Source organism: Podarcis erhardii (genome assembly GCF_964252035.2).
Source record: "Podarcis erhardii genome assembly, chromosome: 14".
NCBI classification, from domain to species: domain Eukaryota; kingdom Metazoa; phylum Chordata; class Lepidosauria; order Squamata; family Lacertidae; genus Podarcis; species Podarcis erhardii.
In genome coordinates, this window is record NC_138503.1 from 50485036 (window position 1) to 50511076 (window position 26041).

The 26041-nt window shown below is 45.8% G+C and overlaps 1 protein-coding gene across 1 annotated transcript; it reads right to left on the reverse strand.

Moving 5' to 3' along the window:
- Positions 1-307: 307 nt before the first annotated feature.
- Positions 308-5413, reverse strand: PSMG3 (proteasome assembly chaperone 3). The gene is made up of 3 exons (XM_081840152.1): positions 5147-5413; positions 2742-2972; positions 308-708 (listed from the first exon to the last, which is right to left on the reverse strand). The coding sequence occupies exons 2-3, from the start codon at positions 2955-2957 to the stop codon at positions 556-558; spliced, it is 369 nt and encodes a 122-aa protein (XP_081696278.1). The 5' UTR covers positions 2958-2972; positions 5147-5413; the 3' UTR covers positions 308-555.
- Positions 5414-26041: the final 20628 nt, after the last annotated feature.

The following is a 26041-nucleotide window of genomic DNA, read 5'->3' on the forward strand; positions in this document are numbered from 1 at the left end:
TATACATTTACATATACATATATAGCCCCTTGAAAACTGAGATGAAAGACTTATTGAGAGGACGAACTATTTTGGCAGCTAAGGGGGAAGAGAGTTTGTGGGATGGGGGTTATTGGTCTGTTTTATTATTTATTTTGTGTTTTCCCATATTGTATTTTTTTATGTTGTGAACCGCCCTGCGATCTTGGGGTGGAAGGCGGTATACACGTTTGGCAAATAACAATTTAAAAAAGCCGTTTCGACTTCTTTCTCACAAAAGTCTCATACAGGCCCAGCAAGAACAGACAAGCTTCAAAATGGATCTTCATGGAGGTAATTTATTGAGCTGCAACCGACTCGTTTATCGCAGATCAGGAACGCAAGATGGCTGTGTTGAACGCAAACCTTTTGCAGTGTTGGTGTCCTGCTTATTTGATCTACTACACTGGATTTTTTAAAACAACAACAACAACTATTGTCTCTGCAGGAAAGGCACATCCAAGGCAGGACCCATCAAAAAGAGGTAAATACAAACAGTCCCGGCGAGTCGACGTCTTCCATGCTGGAGGTCGGACCTCACCACACCCGGCATCGGCCAATCACCTCTTGCAGGATCCGTATCCCTTCGACGCTCTTGTCCTTCAAGGCCAACGCCAGGAGAACCGGCTTGTTCCCAGCTTCCTGAGAGACCGACGTCGCCAGATGTTTGGCACAGATGTGGATGAGGGGCTGCAAATCAACCCATGTTAGATACTGAGATGTACCATATTTTTCGCTCCATAAGGTGCACCTGACCATAAGGCACACCTACTTTTTTTTGGGGGGGGGGGGAATTCAAGAAAAAAAATATTATTTAAAGGGAGCACTGAGCAGAGCCTGTATGCATCTCAGGCTCTGCTCACTGTTCCCTTTCATGAGCTGCGAGGAGCGTGTGTGCGGCGCTTGCAGGCTGTTCCCTGATGAGGGAGAAGGGCAGCTCTTTTGCGGGAGGTGGGGAAGGGACAAAGCAGGTCGGGGAGCAGCCTTCCTGCTGCTCCCCAAGCTTGTGGGGCTGGTGGTGGGGGAAGCCCGGCTTCCCCCCCCCACCAGCCCCAAAGAGCAGGTCGGGGCTGGTGGGGGAAGCCCGGGTCCTCCCCCCAATCCCAGGGAGCACACATTCGCTCCATTAAGACACACAGACACACAGACATTTCCCCTTAGATTTTAAGAGGGAAAAAGTGTGTCTTATGGAGCGAAAAATACGGTAAATTCTAGGAGTCAAATGACACTGTGGCATTTGCCATCCTATGTGTGTGACATCATACTGGGTTCATAGGGAAAGGGTTAACTAATTGTAAAATGTCTAGCCGATGGGAACCCAGGGGGCAGAGTTAACCGTGTATAAGGTTTAAGCACAGAGGTTTTTTTAGTTAGTTAGAGTTGCTGAGAAGACAGTCTGGAGTTAGAAGACACAGAGAAGATAAGTCTGGGTTGGGCTAGTCTGGTGTAAGAGAGGATTTGTTAAGAGGAGTCAATCAAACAGTTGAGATAATCAGTCAGAAGGTACAGTGGTGCCCCGCAAGACGAATGCCTCGCTAGATGAAAAACGCGCAAGACGAAAGGGTTTTTCGTTTCTTGAGTTGCTTCGCAAGACGAATTTCCCTATGGGCTTGCTTTGCAAGACGGAAACGTCTTGCGGGTTTGCTTCCTTTTTCTTAAAGCTGTTAATACCCGGGGAATCTGCGCTCCGCAAGACGAAAATATCGCAAGACGAAGCAACTCGCGGAACGAATTAATTTCGTCTTGCGAGGCACCACTGTATTAGGAAGGTATAGGCTGGTAAAGAAACTAAAGTTAAGATACTGACAGGAATATTATCTGAGAAACCATAAACTTGTTAATGTTTGTAAAATAAACTTGTTTTTTGGTTCACTTTTAACAACTGACTGGAGTCAGTGTTTTACCAGAGAGTAACTGGTTGGTGGAAGCGCGGAAGCGAGCACAGTGGTGGCACAGCAATCAATAGACCGTGAAACGTCCGGGGACCCTGTGTGATCGCCACAGACACCTTAAATTGAGGTTATGGTCCCCACAGCGATATGCCTAGGCACTTTTTTTTCTTACAAGATTACAAAGCAAATGGTCCGCAGGGCAGCGCAGCAGCAATAGAACTTGCCTCTGTTGGTGCTGTGCGAGCCAGCTGATTTGCAGAGCACCAAAAGAGTTGTGTCTGTTGGCGCCGTGCTGCCCCGCAGACAAGCTGATGGGCACGACATCGCAGCCACGCCAGGCTGCCAGGCAGAGATATCAGTTGCTAAACTCGCATCCAGACATTTTCATGTGGTCTAGCAATTTTTAGCTAGGAGTCCAAGGGCTACCTTAGAGACACCTCCTTGAGGCCCGGGTCACCTGAATATTTCTCAGGGGCCCAAGAAGCAGCCCATTTTGCTACAGTTAATGGTAAATGCCGTCAGCTGTCATGGAAATGCATCACAGCCGGTTGCTTTAACGGTAAGCAAGAATTTGACTCCGGTTTTCCTCTTCCCTCCCCATTCTTTTTTCCTTTTGCATCGTGTCTACTTAGGCTGATAAGCCTGCGGGCAGGGACCGTGTGCTTTTCTGGACAGAATTATGGAAGAAAGAATAAACAAACCTCCAGTTTTCCTCTTCCCTCCCCAATCTTTTTTCCTTTTGTATCGTGTCTACATAGGCTGATAAGCCTGTGGACAGGGACCGTGTGCTTTTCTGAACAGAATTGCAGAAGAATGAATGAATGAACAAACCTCGTCTTTGCCAAGCAGGACTTTTGTGGTGAGCAAAGGGCTGCTGATGCCGTCAGCCACCACGTTCGGCTCCACCGAGACGAGGGTCCCCATCTTCCCGTACTGGGTCACCACCACCAGGATCGTGTTGGCGAAGGCTGTGCACACCACCTCGGTCGGGATGCCCTGCACCACCTCTTCAGCCTGCTTGGAGTCCACAAGGGGTCTTGCGGCCATGGTGATAGCTTTCAACTGGCAAAAACAAAACCCACAAGGGAACGTTATTTTGCTTGGACACCACAACCAGCAGGGAACAAACAGCCAGCTGCACACCTGACATGGGGCTTCCCTTGAGCTTAACCCAGAAGCTGCAGATAGTGTAAAATGCTGCAGCAAGATGGCTGGCAGGAGTGAGACCCCGTGAGCATTTAATACTTCTGCTCAAAGATCAGCACTGGTTGCTAACTTCCTACCGGGCCAGGTTCAAGGGACTACTATTAGCAGCATTCGAAATTAGCCAGGCACATTTTGCACCTGCCTAGCTGCACACGGAAACGCCGTTTACCTTCCCGCTAGAAAGCGGTCCCTATTTATCTACTTGCACCCGAGGGTGCTTTCGAACTGCTAGGTTGGCAGGCGCTGGGACGGAGCAACGGGAGCACACCCCGCCGCGGGGATTCGAACCGCCGACCTTTCGATCGGCAAACCCTAGGCGCTGAGGCTTTTACCCACAGCGCCACCCGCGTCCCAGCAGCGATGTCATGCTGGCCACGTGACCCGGAAGTGTCTTCAGACAGCGCTGGCCCCTGGCCTCTTGAGTGAGATGGGCGCACAACCCCAGAGTCTGGCAAGACTGGCCCGTACGGGCAGGGGTACCTTTACCTTTTATCAGCCACTTGCGACCAAACAAAGATGCCCAGGTGCCAGACATTCAGAGTGTTGGTGCTGACTTTTAAAGCCCTAAATGGCCTTGGCCCAGGATACCTGAAGGAGCGTCACCACCCCCACCGAGGTCCAGCTCCAAGGGCCTTCTGGCGGTTCCCTCACTGTGCGAAGCGAGGTTCCAGGGAACCAGGCAGAGGGCCTTCTCAGTAGTGGTGCCTGCCCTGTGGAACGTCCTCCCATCAGATGTCAAGGAAATAAACAACTATCTGACTTTTAGAAGACATCTGAAGGCAGCCCTGTTTAGGGAAGTTTTTAATGTTTGATGTTTTACTGTGTTTTTAATAGTCTGTTGGGAGCCGCCCAGAGTGGCTGGGAAAACATAGCCAGATGGGCGGGGTATAAATAATAAATAAATTATTATTATTATTATTATTATTATTATTATTATTATTATTATTATATTGTCACCATCTGGAGGTACAAACCTGGGGATCCTTGGATCTTGCCTATTTTCACACACTAGCAAGACATCCTCTAGAATTCTATCAGTGATATTTTATCTAAACAATCAGAATGAATTTAGGGAAACAAAAAGTCGTATAGAAAAATACAACTATCAAGCCATTTCGCTCAAAAATGGCAATGAGGTACTCTGTTTTGGTGACTGTAACCCTGGTTTAGCGAGCCATTTGGCGCCTAGGTTATTATATATCTGAGTATCTAACACTGACTATTAGTATATAAAGCCCTTAGTGACTTGGAGCCAGTTTACATCCTCGACAGCTTCGAACTGCAGACCTGGCACTGTTACGCTGTGCCACAGAACAGCCGTTCCGTATTTGCAAGAAACCAATCTTTTTGTGTGGCAGCAACATAAGACTTTGGAACTCTCTGCCAATTGAAACTGTGCAGCCGCCTTCTTTGCGCTCCTTTCGGCACCTGCTAAAAACCCATTTCTTTAGGCAAGTCCACTAGGCCTGTACAACCCTGAGAAGTGCTTTTTCAGTTTATCTCCGTGGAAAGCCTTCCCTAGAGAACAGACTTGGGACCTTCTAGCCTGGGCAATGATTCCAGGTAGGATTGGGGGGGGGGGAGCAGGCCGGATCCTGTGCATAGCTGTCAACTTTTCCCTTTTCTTGCGAGGAATTCTATTCGGAATAAAGGAATTTCTCTTAAAAAAAGGGAAACGTTGACAGCTATGATCCTGTGGGCTGGCTACACCGGAGTAGAGCTTTCCCACAACCACCTTTATAGTTTGCAAGGCAATCTGGAAAGAGGAGTTGCTGCTTTTCTTTTTCTTTTTACCGCCGATTTAGAATTTTAGCATCTGCGGAGTTAATCCTAGCAGTTTGCAAGGCAAACGGGTGGGTCGGGAGGCGGAGCGCTGTTTTGGAGAGCTGCTGCTTCCTTTTTCCTCCAGGATGCTGCGGCTTCCTAGACATTTACAGAATTATACTACAATGACGGCCCAAGATTGTAGCCATTTGCAACGCCAACCCGCCGACTGTTTTGCAGATCTGCTCTTTTGCCGTTGCACCTACCTAGGATTTGGGGGGCGGGGGTTGGCCAAACCGTGCGCCTCTGGAGAACTGGCGAGGGGGCCGCCGAGCGCGCCCCGGGACGCAGCCGGGGGACTCGCGCCGGACTCTCCGGCTCCGGGAGCGCCGCGCGGCCTCGTCCCCGCGATCGGGGCCGCAGACCGAGCCTTGTCCTCCGCAGCCCGGGCTGGGAAGGCGAGGGAAGCCGGGGAGGGAAACGAGACCGAGCCCGCTCCGCCTCCGATGCGCTCCCTCCGGCGCGCCAGCCGCGCTTCTCTTTACGCAGCGGAAACCCGCCTCCCTGGCTCTTTCTCCGGCGCCGCCTCCTCCTCCTCTTCTTCGGATCGCCTTTCTCCTCCCCCTCCTGGGCGGAGCCGAAGCCGAGGAGGGCGACGAGGGGCTCTCTGAGCATGTCCAAAAAACCCTCTCCTATTCGCGCAGGGCGCACGGCGCAGGGCGCAAGCAGCATGGAGCGGAGCTTGCTTCGCTTCGCTTTTCTCGTGGTCTCGCGTCTCATTAGTGTTCGGTTCATTTGCGCTCGCCTTTCCCCCAGAGTCAGTGCCGGATTTATGTATAATAAGCTAAACCAGTGTTTTTCAACCTTTTTTGGGCAAAGGCACACTTGTTTCATGGAAAAAATCACGAGGCACACCACCATTAGAAAATGTTTAAAAAATTAACTCTGTGCCTATATTGACTATATATAAAGTAATTCTCTTGAATAGGAATCAAATAAACACAAAGAAAGTATTTTATAATTACTTTATTATGAAATAGTAAATAAACAGAAATATGAAAAATTATAAAATACTTTATTTTTAAATCTTTCAAATTTTTCAATTTTTCCCACGGCACACCAGGCAACATCTCGAGGCACACTAGTGTGCCGCGGAACAGTGGTTGAAAAACACTGAGCTAAACAAGCTATAGCTTAGGGCCCCACTCTTTTGGGGGGACCCCAAAAAATTTCAAGGGGAAAAAAACCCTGGATGTACATTTCCAAAATATAAGATAAAAATAAAACCTACATACAGCAACAGTGTTTTGTGTTGTGTATATGGTCCATAAATTATATAGCACATATTCAACACAAAAAACGGTCAATTTGTTGTTGACAGCTGCACATAAAAAGCTACCTTCAGTAGCTTAGGGCCTCATCAAACCTAAATCCGGCCCTGCCCCAGACTGGGACTCCAGGCGGTTTGCGGATTATGATCGTTAAAAATGATTTAACGCAGATTAAAATAGGAAAAAGCTATAAGAAAAAGAAAAAAGGTAATCAAACACCAATAGAATCAAAACCTTATGGGCAAATCAATTTTTTAAATTGGTTCAAATTGCCCCCCCCCCCCGCAAAAAAAACCCACCTTGCAAAATTTGCTCTACCAAGTGGTGAAGGTAGGAAGAAGATTCACAGCACCACAAAGGGGAATTCCTACCCCCAGTCTCTACAGAGTAGGCTGCATATTAAGAACCACAACCTGCCATTCCACAGGGTCACAGATCAGAAGGGGAGCAGGCCTCCTCCATTAGCTCTGCAGAGAGTCTAGCTCAGGGGTCAGCAAACTTTTTCAGCTGTGGGCCAGTCCACCATCCCTCAGACCATGTGGTGGGCTGGACTATATTTTGGGAAAAAAATAATGAACGAATTCCTATGCCCCACAAATAACCCAGAGATGCATTTTAAATAAAAGGACACATTCTACTCATGTAAAAACACGCTGACTGTCCGTGGGCCGGATTGAGAAGGCGATTGGGCCGCATCTGGCCCATGGGCCTTAGGTTGCCTACCCCTGGTTTAGCTGCATCCAAAACCTCTCTCTGCTGTCTCCTAAGCAGGATCCGTTCCATCAAGATGCAACCAATAGGCAGGAGGGCATTGAAGGCTAGCTGCATTTGGCTCCTGCCTGTGAACTGTTTCTGTCCCAGCAGGTCATTGCAAGAACTACTATATAACCTCAAGAGCTTAGTACTGGAGTCGGCTTGTTTTCCTCCTCCCTCCCCCTCCATTTCTCCTTTGGTGCTGTACCTTTTATATCATAAGCCTGTGGGTAGGATTCTACTTCACTTCAGTCTTCTTAGGAAAACTTTTTTTCTGACGAAGGATGGGGTGAAAATGTTTAAATCCTTGATTTAAATTAAAGTAAATTATTCTTGCTTATACTTAATAAGTAATAATTCCTGTTTATGGGGGGTCTCTCCTTATTTCTCGTGTGTGTGTGTGTGTGTGTGTGTGTGTGTGACTGTCTTTCTTTATTAGTTGTATCTGGTCTGGTACTGCTTTCATTCATGTTTTCCAAAAGTCTGCAAACAGTTTTTCTCCCTTGAAACGCGGCCTATAAATACTGTAAAGACATTAATAAAGAAATGTATTTGCTCTTTATTCATAACTTTCAGGCGTGTGTGTATGTGGGGAGAAACAAAGACTATTAATCTATAGAAGAATTTTTAGAGGCGGAATTGTCTTCCTTTAAAATCAATGCGGTTTAAAATTACATCTGCTATGCTGGGTTGATTAATCGTTGATATTAATCAATTTTAAAAAGCTATTTTCATGAACAAAAAAAGGTGTCCCTGATTAATTAGTCAGCAGATCTTTCTTTTAAAAAATAAAAACTCCCTCATGTTTATTTTGCACAACCAAAAAAAGGAAAGACATAATATCAAGATGCAATAAAAATCCAATAAAAATTTAAGCAAAAACATTATGCGCATCTAGTCACAGAGCACGGCCCCCTCCTCTAACCAACTCACTCCATCTACAGGAATGGCAGGTAGGTTTGCATCATTTTGTATTTTTATGTTGTGTACCGCCCTGTTATTTCCGACTGAAGAGCAGTATGCAAATCATCATCACCACATATACATCCCTGGAATTCCATGTTGTTGTTGTTTAGTCATTTAGTCATGTCCGACTCTTCATGACCCCCTGGACCAGAGCACGCCAGGCACTCCTGTCTTCCACTGCCTCCCGCAGTTTGGTCAAACTCATGCTGGTAGCTTCGAGAACACTGTCCAACCATCTCGTCCTCTGTCGTCCATCCCTGGAATCCCATGTTGAGATCCTAGGAAGCTGAACATCAGAAGATTCAGGACCGATAAAGACTTCTTCACATAGCGTAGTGTTAAACTTTGGAACTCACTTCCACAAGAGGCAGCGATGGATACTGAAATATACTCAGAGTCGAGAGTGGATTTCATGCTCTTTATTCAGCTCATAGTGGTGAGGAGGGAATGAAAGTCCCCTCAGAGTATCTGCTTTATATACATTATTTACACAACGGGCTGCACGTGATTGGCTAATTCTGGAATTCTCCTGTAGGCCAATCAGGTTGTGGATTCACTTCTATCTGGAGCTGGATTGGGTGGCTCCTGCCCACCAATCATGCTGCTGCATTGTTCTAGGACCAATCAGACTGCTGCATTTTGGATCCTATTGTTCTAGCACCAATCAGACTGCTGCAGTTTGGATCCTATTTAATTCAGTACATAACAGCTACCAAAGTGGATGGCTTGAAAAGGGGATTAGAGAATGGCAAATCAAGCCGAAATAGCAAAACTAACTGGGAAGCTCAGGAATTGAGAAGAGAAGAAAATTTTAAAAAGAACAGGAAATGTTTATAATGTATATACAAAATCATTGTAAACGGGTCAAGACACCAGCAGGATTTTAAATACACTTGTAATGTAACAGAATGTACAGATAACTTAGGAAGATGAAAAATTGGAGAAGTATTGATATGCAGTTAAAAATAGAATCAAAAGGACCCATGGAAGGGATAGGGGAAATAATAATAATAATAATAATAATAATAATAATAATAATAATAATAATTTATTATTTGTATCCTGCCCATCTGGCTGGGCCTCCCCAGCCACTCGGGGCGTCTTCCAACAGAGATTAAAAATACATTAAAATGCTAGGGGTAAATATAACAGCAAAAAATCTGAGTCTATTTAAGGATAATTATGAAAAATGCTGGTCTGAAATCAAGAGAGACTTGGACAGTTGGACAAAATTGAAGCTTTCTTTGTTAGGCCGAATTGCAGCTATTAAGATGAATGTATTGCCAAAGATGCTATTTTTGTTCCAAACGTTGCAAATTGTGGACAAAACGGAGTGCTTCCGGAAGTGGCAGAGAGATATTTCCAAATTTGTCTGGCAGGGCAAAAAGCCCAGAATCAAGTTTAAGATATTAACCGATGCGAAAGAAAGAGGGGGCTTAAGGTTGTACTATGAAGCCGCAGCCTTCTGCTGGCTAAAAGACTGGCTACTTCTCGAAGACACTGACGTGCTGGATTTGGAAGGTTTTAACAATGCTTTTGGTTGGCATGCATACTTATGGTATGACAAAGTTAAGATCAATAAGGCCTTTAAGAACCATATTGTCAGGAAAGCAGTATTTAATGTCTGGACAAAATACAAAGACTTATTGGAAAATAAAACTCCAAGGTGGATTTCACCTCTGGAAGCTAAGGCCCGAAAAAGACCCAATATGGAAGCCGACTGGCCAAAATATTGGGAAATATTAGAAAAAGATGGAAATAATTGGAAATTGCAGAGTTTGGAGAAAATGAAGGATAAAGTGCGAGACTGGTTACATTACGCTCAGATTAAAGAAGTGTTTAAAAATGACAAAAAGTTAGGGTTCCAGGTGGAGAAATCGAAGTTGGAAACAGAGCTGTTAGAACCTAAGACTAAGGTACTTTCAAGAATGTATAACTTGCTGTTGAAATGGAATACACAAGACGAAATGGTTAAATCGGCTATGATAAAATGGGCACAGGATATTGGGCATAACATTATGTTTGAGGACTGGGAAAGGTTGTGGACCACTGGGCTGAACTTTACTGCATGTAATGCTTTAAAGGAAAATGTAATGAAAATGATATACAGATGGTACATGACCCCAGTTAAACTTGCCAAAATTTGTCTGATAATAAATGTTGGAAATGTAAAGAAAATGAAGGAACATTCTTTCACCTCTGGTGGACCTGCCCTAAAGTGAAGGTCTTCTGGGAAATGATATATAATGAGCTGAAAAAGGTATTTAAGTATACCTTCACTAAGAAACCAGAGGCCTTCCTTCTGGGTATTGTCGGTCAGAAGGTGCTAAAGAAGGATAGAACATTCTTTATGTATGCAACAACGGCAGCAAGGATACTCATCGCTAAGAACTGGAAAACTCAAGATCTACCCACACTGGAAGAATGGCAGATGCAGCTGATGGACTATATGCAACTGGCGGAGATGACTGGCAGAATTCGAGACCTGGGAGAAGAAAGGATTGAAGAAGATTGGAAGAAATTTAAGATTTATCTACAAAAATATTGTGATTTAGAGGAATGTTAATAAGGATGCTTGGTTATAAATAATTGGCCATCACTAAATTGGATCGGAAATTGACGATAAATGAGATTAAGAGAAACAAAAATTTGTTGGAGAATCATTACACTATATTGAATTGAGCGGTTATAAATTTGCAAATAAGATGATAATTTGCTTGAAAAAATTTATTAACGATGTAAGTGGGAGCGGGAGACGTGAGGAAGTCCAAAGAAGTTATGAAATTTTGTTAAAACAAAGCAATGCTGTTTATTATCTTTGTATTTCTTTTATAAAAAACCCTAATAAAATTAAAAAAAAATACATTAAAATGTCACACATTAAAAACTTCCCTGAAGTCAGGAGATTCAGAATAATCACGATATTTGGATTTTGATCTCTTATTGCAGCAAACTGGAAGAGTGGCAAAGTTCCCTCAAGGCTAGAATGGATTCAAAAATTGGCTGAATATGCGGAACTACAGTAGATAGCGTGTCTGAAAAAATAAACAATAAACCAAAACAGGTATTTATCTCAAAATGGGAAGTCTTCAAAAATATATTTGGAAAATAATTATTGTAGTTTAAACTCTCTCGTAGCATTCGAATAATTTCAGGGTAGCCATGGCTTCTGTCCGTCCCTCCTCCGCAGCTCGCTTTATAACCCCTGCAAAGTGGACAGGGGCCACCCCCTTTGCTGCTTTAAATAGTTTAGTACAACATTTGATTCTCTATGTGGGACAAGAAGCTACAGTTAGAACTGGATATGGAACAACTGATTGGTTCAAAATTGGGAAAGGAGTACGACAAGGCTGTATATTGTCTCCCTGCTTATTTAACTTATATGCAGAATTCATCATGCGAAAGGCTGGGCTGGATGAATCCCAAGCTGGAATTAAGATCGCCGGAAGAAATATCAGCAACCTCAGATATGCAGATGATACAACCTTGATGGCAGAAAGTGAAGAGGAATTAAAGAACCTTTTAATGAGGGTGAAAGAGGAGAGCGCAAAATATGGTCTGAAGCTCAACATCAAAAAAACGAAGATCATGGCCACTGGTCCCATCACCTCCTGGCAAATAGAAGGGGAAGAAATGGAGGCAGTGAGAGATTTTACTTTCTTGGGCTCCATGATGCAGATGGTGACAGCAGTCACAAAATTAAAAGACACCTGCTTTTTGGGAGAAAGGGGATGGCAAACCTAGACAGCATCTTAAAAGCAGAGACATCACCTTGCCAACAAAGGTCTGTATAGTTAAAGCTATGGTTTTCCTAGCAGTGATGTAGGGAAGTGAGAGCTGGACCATAAAGAAGGCTGATCGCCGAAGAATTGATGCTTTTGAATTATGGTGCTGGAGGAGACTCTTGAGAGTCCCATGGACTGCAAGAAGATCAAACATATCCATTCTTAGAGAAATCAGCCCTGAGTGCTCACTGCAAGGACAGATCCTGAAGCTGAGGCTCCAAGACTTTGGTCACTTCATGAGAAGAGATGACTCCCTGGAAAAGACCCTGATGTTGGGAAAGATGGAGGGCACAAGGAGAAGGGGACGATAGAGGATGAGATGGTTGGATAGTGTCTTCGAAGCTACAAACATGAGTCTGACCAAACTGCGGGAGGCAGTGGAAGACAGGAGTGCCTGGCGTGCTCTGGCCCAGGGGGTCGCAAAGAGTCAGACACGACTAAACGACTAAACAACAACAACAACATAACATTTGATTCAGAGTATCCCCCCTCCCCCGGTTTTCCTCCTCTAAAAACTAGGTGCGTCTTATGGAGCGAAAAAAATACGGGGACTTAAGACGGCCCTGGCCAAGGTTGCAGGTTTGATCCCTGTATGGGACAGCTGAATATTCCTGCATGGGAAGGGCTTGGACTAGATCAGGGGTAGTCAACCTTTTATACCTACTGTCCACTAATGCATCTTTCTCGATGGTAAAATTTCCTTGCCGCCCACCAGTGCTGCAGTAACATGTGCCATAGAACCCCCTACCGCCCACCTGGAATCCTGAAACGCCCACTAGTGAGCGGTAGGGACCAGGTTGACAACCCCTGGACTAGATAATCCTCAACTCTATGATTCTATGAATGGATCCCCCTTCCCAGGGAACTCTGGGAATTGTAGTTCTGTACAGTTAATGGTGATGTATTCTGTACACTTAATGGTGATGTTATTGATGTATGGAAGTGAGAGCTGGACCATAAAGAAGGCTGATGGCTGAAGAATTGATGCTTTTGAATTTTGGTGCTGGAGGAGACTCTTGAGAGTCCCATGGACTGCAAGAAGATCAAACCGATCCATTCTTAAGGAAATCAGCCCTGAGTGCTCACTGGAAGGACAGATCCTGAAGCTGAGGCTCCAATACTTTGGCCACCTCATGAGAAGAGAAGACTCCCTGGAAAAGACCCTGATGCTGGGAAAGATGGAGGGCACAAGGAGAAGGGAATGACAGAGGACGAGATGGTGGGACAGTGTTCTTGAAGCTTCCATCATGAGTTTGACCAAACTGCGGGAGGCAGTGGAAGACAGGAGTGCCTGGCGTGCTCTGGTCCATCGGGTCACGAAGAGTCTAAACGACTAAGCAACAACAACAACAGTTAATGGGGTCTTTCCTGACTATTATTATTATTATTATTAGTCACCCATCTGACTGGGTTGCCCAAGCCACTCTGGGCAGCTTCCAACAGAACATTAAAAACACAATAAGGCAGCTCTCAGCACCCTCTACAAATTATAGTTCACAGGCTTCTGCGGGGGGGAAAGCCGTGTCTAATTAAAGCACTATGACACTGCTTTATTCTATTTTCCATTTATTAAATTTGTACACGGCCCTATACCTGTGGATCTCAGGGCGCTTCATAACAGAAATTGCTAGTATAAAAAACACTGAATACATAAAAAAACACCCCACAATGACAACCATCAGATGTTTCGCCTCTCCAGTCTTTGACGAAGCTGGGGAGGAACCTTGTGCTCTGCTGCCACTAGAGGGCAGCAGAATCCCACAGAAAGATTTCCTTCCTTAAATGAATGGGAAAGATGGATCCCAGATTTGGATCGCCTTCCCTGCTGAACTGTGTGGCAAGTCCTGCGTTTCCTTTGCATGGCCAGCAGCCTCTGCTGCTGCTTCGTACCTCTCCCTCAAAAGAGATCTACCTGCTTGGCATAGATAATGGCCTTGACTGTCAATAAACCTACAGAGAACAAAAGCGGCAAAAGCCTTTGAGGATAATTTATTCTCCGGCCGAGATAGAGTTCCACTCCATTTTTGACGCTGCTAACCTTAAAACTTCACAGGACGTGGCAGAGGGCCCAGGGAGCCTCCTGTAACAGAGGCGGGAGAACGTTGATGCAAAGGGCAGACCGGGAGGGAAATATTAATAATAATAATAATTCTAATCAGGGCCGTCTTTACCTGGGGGTTAAAGGGGTGCAGGGCACCCAGGTGCCAAATTCTGGAGGGTGTCAGGCACCTGCCTAAGCTCTTAACTATCTACCTGTTATGAAATAATAAATACCGTATTTTTCGCTCTATAAGACACACCAGACCACAAGACGCACCTAGTTTTTGGAGGAGGAAAACAAGAGAAAAAATATTCTGAATCTCAGAAGCCAGAACAGCAAGAGGGATCACTGTGCAGTGAAAACAGCAATCCCTCTTGCTGTTCTGGCTTCTGGGATAGCTGCGCAGCCTGCATTCGCTCCATAAGACGCACACACATTTCCCCTTACTTTTTAGGAGGGAAAAAGAGAGTCTTATAGAGCAAAAAATACGGTAATTTTGATCAAGCTTATATACATATATACCTAGGTATTACTGAAATGTATACCTACTGTTTCACTAAAGGACTTTCGACTTTGTGCACTCATTTACCAAAGACGCGCCACATTAGCAGCAGCACCTGTCATTCACAACAGTGCCGCTTGTCAGACTCAACGACGGCGCTTGTCATTCTCAACAACGCCATGCACACGAAATTAACGAAATATGGGGGCACTGGGCAGATCTTTGCACCCCGGCGGTGCATATGCAAAGACGGCCCTGACACTAATTTTATTATTAGGACCTCGCCCATCTGACGAGGTTGCCCCAGCCACTCTGGGCAGCTTCTGGCATATACAAAAATGTAATAAAACACCAAACATTAAAAACTTCCCTATATAGGGATGCTTTCAGATGTCTTCTGAAAGTTGCGTAGTTCTTTATCTCCTTGACATCCGACGGGAGGGCGTTTCACAGGGAGGGTGCCACCACCAAGAAGGCCCTCTGCCTGGTTCCCTGTAATCTCACTTCTCGCAGGGAGGGAAAGGCTGGAGGTTCGAGTCCCGCTTGCTCGCAACAATCCTCCTCACACCAGACATACAAAACACTGCAGTACAGTGGTACCTCAGGTTAAGTACTTAATTCGTTCCGGAGGTCCATACTTAACCTGAAACTGTTCTTAACCTGAAGCACCACTTTAGCTAATGGGGCCTCATGTTGCTGCCGCGCCACCAGAGCACGATTTCTGTTCTCATCCTGAAGCAAAGTTCTTAACCTGAAGCACTATTTCTGGGTTAGCAGAGTCTGTAACCTGAAGCTTATGTAACCTGAGGTACCACGGTACTGCTTTAAACAGTCATGGCTCCCCCCAAAAGGTTTCTGTGAGCTGTAGTTTGTTAAGGGTGCTGAGAGTTAGGAGGGACCTCCTATTCTCCTCATGAAGCTAAATTTCTCAAGGTTGTTTATTGGTCAATCCCTCTTTCCAGGAGGCTCAGGAAACTGTAGTTCCCGTGAGGGGAAGAGGGGTCTCCTAACAGCTCTCAGCACCCTTAACAAGACACTTCCCAGGATTCCTGGGGGAAGAATCCATGACTGTTTATTCTGGTGCCACAGTGCTTTGAAATGTGGGGTGTGAATTTGGCTCAAGTACGCGGGTGGCACTGTGGGGTAAACCACAGAGCCTAGGGCTTGCTGATCCGAAGGTCGGCGGTTCAAATCCCTGCAACGGGGCGAGCTCCTGTTGCTCAATCCCTGTTCCTGCCAACCTAGCAGTTTGAAAGCACATCAAAGTGCAAGTAGATAAATAGGTACCACTCCGGCGGGAAGGTAAACAGCGTTTCCACGTGCTGCTCTGGTTTGCCAGAAGCGGCTTAGTTATGCTGGCCACATGACCCGGGAGCTGTACGCCGGCTCCCTTGGGCAGTAAAGCAAGATGAGCGCCGCAACCCCAGAGTCAGCCATGACTGGACCTAATGGTCAGGGGTCCCTTTACCTTTACATTAATAGTGAAATACAACTTTTTCCTTTAAATTTTTTGGGGGCCCCCAAGAGAGTGGGGCCCAAAGCTATAGCTAGTTTAGCTTATACAGTGGTACCTCGGGTTAAGAACTTAATTCGTACTGGAGGTCCGTTATTAACCTGAGGTACCACTTTAGCTAATGGGGCCTCCTGCTGCTGCTGTGCGATTTCTGTTCTTATCCTGAAGCAAAGTTCTTAACCCAAGGTACTACTTCTGGGTTAGCGGAGTCTGTAACCTGAAGCGTCTGTAACCCGAGGTACAGTACCACTGTATGTAAATCCGGCACTGTCCATGACAACTGCTGAATTACCTTCCACCTGATCCTTTCGCTCAGAGATTGAACCTTGAACTTTCTGCATGCTAAGCAGACTCTTTTTCCCTTAGCTTCAATCCCATCAAGAATTATCATTTGGTTCGAGTGTAAGGTATAAAGACGTCCCGGGCTCCAGAAATGTATGCCGCCCTTTTTGGGGCTTGCAAGGCTGTGCTGCTGTTGTGATGCCCCAAATAAGAACTGCCTGCCGCCTCAACCATTTTTAGATCTCCCTCGTTATTTATTTAGGTGTATGTGGTTCTCTCCCCCCACTACTCAGTGCACAGATGCTCCCCCCCCCACTTATTTTCCTTCCCTCCCCCAGAAAGAAAAAACAACACAGTAAAAGGAAAAAGCACTTTAGGAGTCGAGTGTGGCTTTTCGGGAGCCGGACGAGCTCTGGAGAAAGGCGGAGGTCATTGGTGGGGATCGATACAGGCCGCGTTTTCGGCGTGGAGCCGAGCCGAGCACACCCCCGGGACCCCTTGCGGAGTGGAGATATTTTCTCCTCCTGTAGCAAAGCATCAGCTTTGAGCTTCGGAGCGGCCATTAAGGCTCGCCGCTTGTGGGAGGATTGCACTATCAAAGTGTCTGGTCAGTTTATTAGTTTACAGGTTATTGCTTCCAAGCGCCGTGCTTTATCGTTTTCAATGCTGGTTCTGTCGGCAGCAGAAATCTAGTTATTTCTTATTTGGATTTATAGTGGGCCTGGCTCCTCGGGGGCTCAGCAGCAGCAGCAGCAGCAGCCGCAGCAGCAGCGGTCTTGGGAATGAAGGATTCCCAGTGCCGAAAGGTGTTTTTGCCTTAGCAGGGCTGGTGCCGACTGAGGGCAGGGTGACACCCCTGCCAAAACACCCAAGGCCCAGCCTGCTTGCAAGAGTCTCCTGGGCCTGCTCCTAAAATCATAAGAAGGGCCTGGCTGCAGGATCAGACCCCTCTAGTTTAGCATCCTGTTTTCAGAGTGGCCTCTGGGAAGCTTGAAAGCAGGACTGAGTGCAACAGCCCCTCTTTGTGATTCCCATATTCCCTCCACCGTTGCAAACTGCATAGTTTTCCAACTGGATCTCACTCTGGCTCAAATGACAATGGGAAGAGGAGATATTGTGAAGGCAGAGGTTTTTCCTCCCTATCTTTTAAAACAAACAAACAAAAAGGTCTATATATATAATAAATGTTCATAAATGTACCAATGTCTGCAGCAGCACAGGAAGACATTCCTGAAACCACTTTGACTCCCTGAAACCATTTTGACTCCCAAACTGAACAAATGTTTTCTCTGCAAGGAGGGAGGGGGTGAGGGAACCTTCCCTTTGTCTCAGGAAGTGGCTATTCATAATCACCATTTCAAAGGAATGGCCAGACTACCAGGAAAGGCAATCAGATAAGGCATTATCAGAAAACCTGCCAGACAGGAAAAACAACAACACTCAAATTTCTGCTGTAGACCACCTTTTCTGTGATGTAGGTATGATGTTTGTGGGGGGTGGTCTTGGGTTACACCCCTTCTGTGATGTACGTATGATGTATGGAGGGGTGGTCTTGAGCTCCAGGGCAGGGAATTTAAAATGTCTATATAAGGGGGGGCACACCTTGGTTCTGGGTCCTCCTCCTTCTCCTGCGAGTGAGGGGAGCACCCAGTTGCAACAGATCAATAAAGATCAGGCTTACTAGCTGCTTTGCTTCTCAATATTCTCTGACTGGCCTCTGTTATTTTCTCCGACCGATGGAGAACCTGCAAAGGACTCTATAAGGGCTCTTGTGTCCCCCATAAGGGAATAAGGGCAGTTTTTTGTGTATTACATTTTAATACTAGGACTTCAGCTAGTGCCCAGAGGAGGCAGCAAGAACCACCAACTTGAATGACTTTAAAAGAAGGTTAGACAAGTTCATAATGGAGAGGGCTATCAATGGCTCCTAGCCAGGATTGCTAGACTGGCAATCTCTGCAGAATTGTCTCTGAATGCTGGAAATCATAGGAGGGACCTTGTGCTCAGATTCTGCTTCTGGCTTTCTCACAGGGGCTTCTGGTTGGCCACTGTAAGAACAGGATGTTGGACCAGATGGGTCACTGGCCTGATCCTGCAGAACTCTTCTGAGGTTATGTTCTTTGAACCTGGGTCCATCCAATGGAACTGAACAGACGGAGAGAGTAGCTGGGCAGCTCATTAAAGCTCCCTTCTCCGCTCCATCAGAGCCTCCCTGCCCGCGGACTGTCTCGCCAGAGTGGTGCATGCTCTGGTTATCTCCTTGGACTACTGCAATGCACTCTACATGGAGCTACCTTTGAAGGTAACCCGGAAACTACAACTAATCCAGAACACGGCAGCAAGAATGGTGACTGGGAGACCACATAACACCGGTCTTGAAAGACCTACATTGGCTCCCAGTACGTTTCCGAGTGCAATTCAAAGTGTTGGTACTGACCTTTAAAGTCCTAAATGGCCTCGGTCAAGTATATCTGAAGGAGCGTCCCATCATTCAGAAGGTCCAGCGTCGAGGGCCTTCTGGCGGTTCCCTCACTGTGAGAAGCCAAGTTACAGGGAACCAGGCAGAGGGCCTTCTCGGTAGTGGCGCCCGCCCTGTGGAATGCCCTCCCATCAGATGTCAAGGAAATAAACAACTATCTGACATTTAGAAGACATCTGAAAGCAGCCCTATTTAGGGAAGTTTTTAATGACTGGTGTCTTAATGTATTTTTAATCTTTTGTTGGAAGCCTCCCAGAGTGGCTGGGGAAACCCAGCCAGATGGGCAGGGTATAAATAAGTTGTTGTTGTTGTTGTTGTTGTTGTTGTTAAATAACACCATAAAAGAAAGGTGCTAAGCCAATTCCTATAAACTGTACTCACTTATTTGGCAAGAAGTCCCACTAGACCAGGGTTTCCCAAATTGGATCTCCAAATGTTTTTGGACTGCAATTCCCATCATCCTTGACCAGTGGTCCTGGCTAGCTAGGGGTGATGGGAGTTGTAGTACAAAAAACAGCTGGAGACCCTTAGTTTGAGAAACCCTGGGCTTGACCCTGCTTGGGACATGCATAGAATTGCCCTGCACGGAATGCTCTTAAACAAATAGTTATCTCATGGCCACGGCGGATTGAAATTGCTAGGCATCGTCTCTGGCTGCTTTTATTTTATAATTTTTGTGTGTGCATCCAGCAGCACTTTTTCTGCTGCACAAGAGAGTCGTGGCTGAGCTGCTTTTGCCCAAGGCTATGTGTAGAGGGAAGAGGTGGACAGCATTGCCGGAGGGGGTGTAAGGGAGACTGCAGTGCATTGGCACATCTTTGCCCCCTGTGGAAAGAAACGTACCTGCTTAGTTCAGGCCAGGGGAAAAGCATGACTGTTCTGCATGCAGAAGGCTGAGAGAGATTTAACGGTGAGATAATTTGGGTTACTGGGTAGAATATGAATGGGGGGGGGGGAAAATAAAGTAATTTAAGTGGACCTAATTCGAGTATGAAGACAGAAGTGCCTGGTGTGCTATAGTCCATGGGGTCACGAAGAGTCGGACACGACTAAACGACTAAATAACAACAACAACAATTCAAGTATGATTTGGGAGTGGGTGAGAGGAAGGGCGGTAGAGTGGTTGGATTGTTGGACTAGGACCTGGGGGACCAGGGTTCAAGTCCCCACCTGGCCAGGAATCTCCCAGTGTGTCAGGATTCTGTCAGCATCTCCCGGGTGGTTGCCCAGGAAAGTATAAAGACAAGGAAAAGTTTCTTACAGTCCTTTTTTATTTCATTCTTTACAGAGAGAGGTTATAGAACACAGCCTCTTGGATAATGGCGTTGTCCCGAGTGAATCTCCACCCATCGTCTCTCCCACGTCCTCATTTGTCATCATTATCACCTCCTCTATGGGTGCTGCGATGTGCCCTCTGTGAGTGGTGGACTCGTAATCTGGTGAACCGGGTTCGATTCCCTGCTCCTCCACATGCAGCTGCTGGGTGACCTTGGGCCAGTCACACTTCTCCGAAGTCTCTCCGCCCCACTCATCTTACAGAGTGTTTGTTGTGGGGGAGGAAGGGAAAGGAGAATGTTAGCCGCTTTGAGACTCCTTAAAGGGAGTGAAAGGCGGGATATCAAATCCAAACTCTTCTTCTTCTCTGTCTTTGAGCTCTTTGCTCTCCTACCTTCAAGGCTCGCCAGGTTCTGGAAGATGGAGGCTCTGGGATGCTTTCTAATGACAATGTGTCAGCCCAGTGTTGCTCTGGCTCTCCTGTGATTTCCCAGCTTTCACCCTCATCTGCCTCTGAGCTGCGACCTCCCTCAAACCCCTGTTGTGAATCTATACTGTTTTCCTTTTCCTCTTCCTCCTCCCTGGAAGGGTCAGGCAGTCTCCACCACTCCTCCTCTGCCCAGTCCCTGACACTGGGTGACCTTGGTCTCCTAACCCACCTCGCAGGGTTGTTCTGAGGATTAAAGGAAGGGGGGAGAAGCATGTTTTCCCCCTGAGCTCCTTGGCTCAATGAATGCAACAAATAAATAAAAGAGTAATGAATCAGAATAATTGAAAGGAAAACTGAAGTGAATTGGGGCAGAATAAGTTGGGGAATTAAAGAGGAACCGGCTTCAGGTGATCTGGGCTGCCGTGCACATTAAAGAACAATAACAACAAATTTCCCCAGCCACTCTGGGTGGCTCCCAACAGAACACTAAAAACAGAACAAAACTCCCAACAGTAAAAACTTCCCTAAACAGGGCTACCTTCAGATGTCTTCGAAAAGTCAGATAGTTGTTTATTTCCCTGACATCTGATGGGAGGGTGTTCCACAGGGCGGGCGCCACCACCGAGAAGGCCCTCTGCCTGGTTCCTTGTAACCTCACTTCTCGCAGGGAGGGAACCGCCAGAAGGCACTCGGAGCTGGACTTCAGTATCCGGGCAGAACAATGGGGGTGAAGAATTTATTCATGGCACTTGGGAAGTTAGTTGGCTCGCCCTCCAACATTTCTCTGACAAAGTTAGGGATATCCTATTCCACAATAATAGTAATTTTATTACTTTTACCCCACCCATCGGACTGGGTTGCCTCAGCCACTTTGGGTGGCTTCCAACATATATGAAAACATAGTAAAACATTAAACATAAAAAACCCTTCCCTTTACAGGGCTGCTCCCAACAGAACACTAAAAACAGAATCTTTCAGATGTCTTCTAAAGGTTGCATAGAAACTTCTCTCCCTGGCTTGAGGGTCGCACAACTCCATACCCTCCAACATTTCTCCAATGGAAATAGGGGTGTCCTAAAGAAAAGCAGGGATGTGGGTGGCGCTGTGGTGTAAACCACTGAGCCTTGGATGACCTTCTGAGTGGACACAGGGAGGACTGGGCCATCACTGACCTTTGGCAACGGTTGGCTGTTAGTGTGAGGCTGTCATTTTTCAGAACCTATCCAGGATCTTGAGAAGAGGGGCAGGCAGAAGGTGGTTGATGGCATTTGATAGACCTGTGGGCAATTTGTGGCCAATTCACAGAAGGTTCTGACTCCGGGTGGCTTAATAACAGCAGCAACGAGGAGCAAATGCTCTAAATAAATTTGGCAGCTTCCTGGGAACAGGGGTTAACTGTTAACTGCACTGGGAATTTGTAGCTTTGTAGGGGGGAAGGAGAGGGACACCGGTGGCGCTGTGGGTTAAACCACAGAGCCTAGGGCTTGCTGATCGGAAGGTCGGCAGTTCAAATCCCCGCGATGGGGTGAGTTCCTGTTGCTCGGTCCCTGCTCCTGCCAACCTAGCAGTTTGAAAGCACCTCAAAGTGCAACTGGATAAATAGGTGCCACTCTGGCGGGAAGGTAAACGGTGTTTCTGTGCGCTGCTCTGGTTCGCCAGAAGCGGCATAGTCATGCTGGCCACATGACCCGGAAAAACTGTCTGTGGACAAACATCAGCTCCCTCGGCCAGTAAAGCGAGATGAGCGCCACAACCCCAGAGTCGTTCGTGACTGGACCTAATGGTAAGGGGTCCTTTACCTTTTTAAGGAAAAGCAGGACATTCTGGGATCAAATCAGAAACCAGAACAGTTTCTGTAAATCCTGTACTGTCACTGAAAAATAGGGACACTTTAGGGGTGTGTGGCAGCTCTTGGGGCCCTGATCCCATTGGCCCAGAGTTTGAAAGGATTTGTAAGCCTGGCCGATCCCTTGAAAGCCGGCAGTGAGAGAATCACGTGCGTCGAGAGCTGTGCCCTGAAAAATGCAAAATATTAAATAAACTGAAATTCCATGTTGCATTCAGGAAATCCAGAAGAAAGCTGATGTGGCTGTGACTCATGCTGTTCTTGTTATGCAAAGTCCTCTTCCCGTTAGGCTCTGGTCTGGTGTAGTCATTGACGGAGGTGGGGGGACGACAATGAGCAATAATGGGGACTTGATTGTTCCAAGCATCTGGAATGTGAGTCATTCCCATCTTCTTTCCCAAGGCCGTGGGATGTAACCAGCTTTGCCTGGCAGAACCTGTTGATGAAAGGACTTGGAAAAAACCGCCGTTTGGACTATGCGGTTGTTCGCACATCCTTAGCTGTGTGCTTGCTCCTGCAACTTGTGCAGATGTGCAGATAAACAGTTTGTTGCAGCCACAACAAGTTAGTTGATCCTTCTTCTCCAAAAACAAGTGTCTTTCCCCCCCGCCACAAACTTTGGGAGTATGAGCTCATATGTGAGTTCTGAAACTCCATGGTTCCATTGCATAGCTGTCAAGTGTCCCTTATTTGAAGGGACAGTCCCTTATTCCAGCGCCATGTCCTGCTGCTGTCCCTTATTGATGGATGTCCCTTAAATGTCCCTTAAATGATGTCCCTTAAATTTCAAAGGAAGCAGCTCCTCTCCCTCCCTCCCTGCCGGCCAGGGAGGAGGGAGGCTCCAACTGTGTTGCTTGGCTGCGTTGCTCACCCAATAAGAAGTCTAAGAACGACTGGGGGGTGGAGCTTGCATGCCTTGTGTGTGGCTAGTTAATGCAAGCTGAGGGGTTTTTTGAATGCTGGATGCCATTTTGTTGCACGTGCTGCTGCAAACTTTGCAGTGCAAAGCCAGGCCTGGGAGCCATCTTAAGTTGAGGCTGCATAGGCCTTGTGGTGCATGTGATTCACATTCTATTCAGTTGAACCTCTGGTTACAAAGTTGGTTGGACAGTGTTCTCGGAGGTACCAGCATGAGTTTGACCAGACTGCAGGAGGACAGGAAGACTGGAGTGCCTGGAACAGGTGAGGCTGCAGGTCCCTTATTTTGGCTGCTGGTCCCTTATTTTCAAATCTGTAAGTTGACAGCTATGTTCCATTGCCCCTGTTTGTGACCGTCTAGCAATCATGCATTTGTGATTGGGCTGCAGGTCCTCCGACAAAATGCTCCCAAGGCTATGGTGTCGTTATGTGCAGTCATACCTCGTGTTGCGTTAGGTTCATGTGGCGTCTTTTCAGCTTGCGAACGTGGCAAACCCGGAAGTGTATACAGTGGTACCTTGGGTTAAGTACTTAATTCGTTCTGAAGGTCCGTTCTTAACCTGAAACTGTTCTTAACCTGAAGCACCACTTTAGCTAATGGGGCCTCCTGCTGCCGCTGCGCCACCAGAGCACGGTTTCTGTTCTCAACCTGAAGCAAAGTTCTTAACCCGAGGTACTATTTCTGGGTTAGTGGAGTCTGTAACCTGAAGCGTATGTAACCTGAAGCGTATGCAACCTGAGGTACCACTGTACTTCCAGGTTTCACCCCACAGGCATGCACAGAAGCGTTCTGCGAGCTTCGCACATGCGCAAAAGTGCTCAGTCGCACCATGCACATGTGCAGAAGAGGTGCTCTAGTTACGGACTTTTTTGGGTGCAAACGGCACCCCGGATGCAAAAGATAGGGGGGGTTTTGCTCTGCCGGACTTAAGACTTTACTACGAAGCAGCAGCTTTCTGCTGGTTGAAGCAATGGCTACTTCTTGAAGACACAGACATTTTAGACTTGGAAGGGTATGATAATAATTTTGGCTGGCATGCATATTTATGGTATGACAAGGCAAAGGTTTATAAGGGCTTTAAAAATCATATTGTCAGGAAAGCTTTGTATAATGTTTGGAATCGATATAAGGATTTGTTGGAAAATAAAACACCCAGATGGTTGTCACCAATGGAAGCTAGAGCGGTGAAAAAACTTAACATGGATTCTAATTGGCCAAAATATTGTGAAATTATAGAATATGACGGTGAAAAAGTTAAATTACAGAGCTTTGAGAAACTAAAATCCAAAGTTCGAGACTGGTTACATTATTATCAGATAAATGAGACTTTTAAGCAGGACAGGAAACTAGGATTTCAGAAGGAGAGGTCAAAATTGGAAACAGAATTGTTAGAGACCAATACTAAGAATTTGTCTAAAATGTATAATTTGTTGCTGAAATGGAATACACAGGATGAAACGGTTAAATCAGCTATGATCAAATGGGCACAAGACTTAGGTCATGATATTATGTTCGCTGACTGGGAACAGTTATGGACCACAGGCCTTAAATTTATGGCATGTAGTGCCTTGAAAGAAAACATAATGAAAATGATCTATAGGTGGTACATGACCCCAGTCAAGCTTGCAAAGATATACCATTTGCCCAATAATAAATGCTGGAAATGTAACGAATGTGAAGGAACTTTCTATCATCTTTGGTGGACCTGCCCAAAGGTTAAAGCCTACTGGGAAATGATCTATAATGAAATTAAGAAAATCCTTAAGTGGACATTTGCAAAGAAACCGGAGGCTTTTCTCTTGGGCATGGTCGGCCAATTGGTACCAAAGAAAGATAGGACTTTTTTCATGTATGCAACTACAGCAGCAAGAATTCTCCTGGCAAAGTATTGGAAGATGCAAGAATTACCTACTCTGGAAGAATGGCAGATGAAGGTGACTGAATTTATGGGACTGGCAGAGATGACCGGCAGAATCCGTGATCAGAGGAGAGAGACAGTGGAAGAGGACTGGAAAAAATTTAAAATATATCTTAAGAACTGTTGTAAAATCTCAGACTGATAAAATGTCAAGGGGTAAGAAACAGAGAATTATAGCTGTAAATATTTAAGTCAAAAGAACCTTGAGGGAAATTAAATATAGAAATGGAATGAAGGATTGCTAAAAAATTTGAAACAAGGGTGCAGTGAAGGGGAGGCATGGGGAAGTCATGTGTTGTTTGTGAATGTTTTTATTTGTGTGTTTTTTGTTTATGAAAATTAATAAAAATTATTAAAAAAAAACAACAAACGGCACCCCGGAATGGATTGTGTCCGCAACTACTAAAATTGGATCCTAGAACAATAGGCAGGTAGGATCCTAGAATGCAGCAACTTGATTGGCTTGCAGTGAGGCATCTAATCATAAGCCTGCATTTTTATCAAAGCATATATATATTTTATTAAGGCTTGCTTGTATTTAAAATGAGCTTTAAAAAGGATTTTCAAAATGTTTCATGCCAGGCAGAGAAAGAACCTTGGCAAGATGTTTTTCCTCCTAAGACAAGGGGGCCCCCCTGATTTATAGCAGGAAAAACAATTCTCAAAGTCATAAAAAAAGGAATTACAGACAACTGACCTTGCAGATTGCAAAACACCATTAGGAATGAGGAAAATAACACCATGGGCCTCCCATTAAAACTTGAGCCATATCTTCTTCCTAAGGTTCAAAGGCCAGGAGCAAATGGGGAAAAACATTTAGCTGACAGAAAAGAGAGCATTTTTGAAAAGTCTTTTCTAAAGCTGTTTCTTTCTTAAACTGAGAGAGTTAAAAAGGTTAAATGTGTTAAATATTGGGAAAGGCAACTGGCTTGGCTGTAGAAGAAGTAGCTTCTTTCTATTTTATTTTGAGGCTGGAGAGGAGGGTGAAAGGGGGAGGTGCAAACTGAAGAGGCTTCTTTTAAAAGCTGTTTTTTTACTGAGTTCCTTCCTTTTCACTTTGAGAAGCTTTATTCTTTTAAAAGGCTACCTATGACAAATGTATGAAATATATTAGCTTAAAT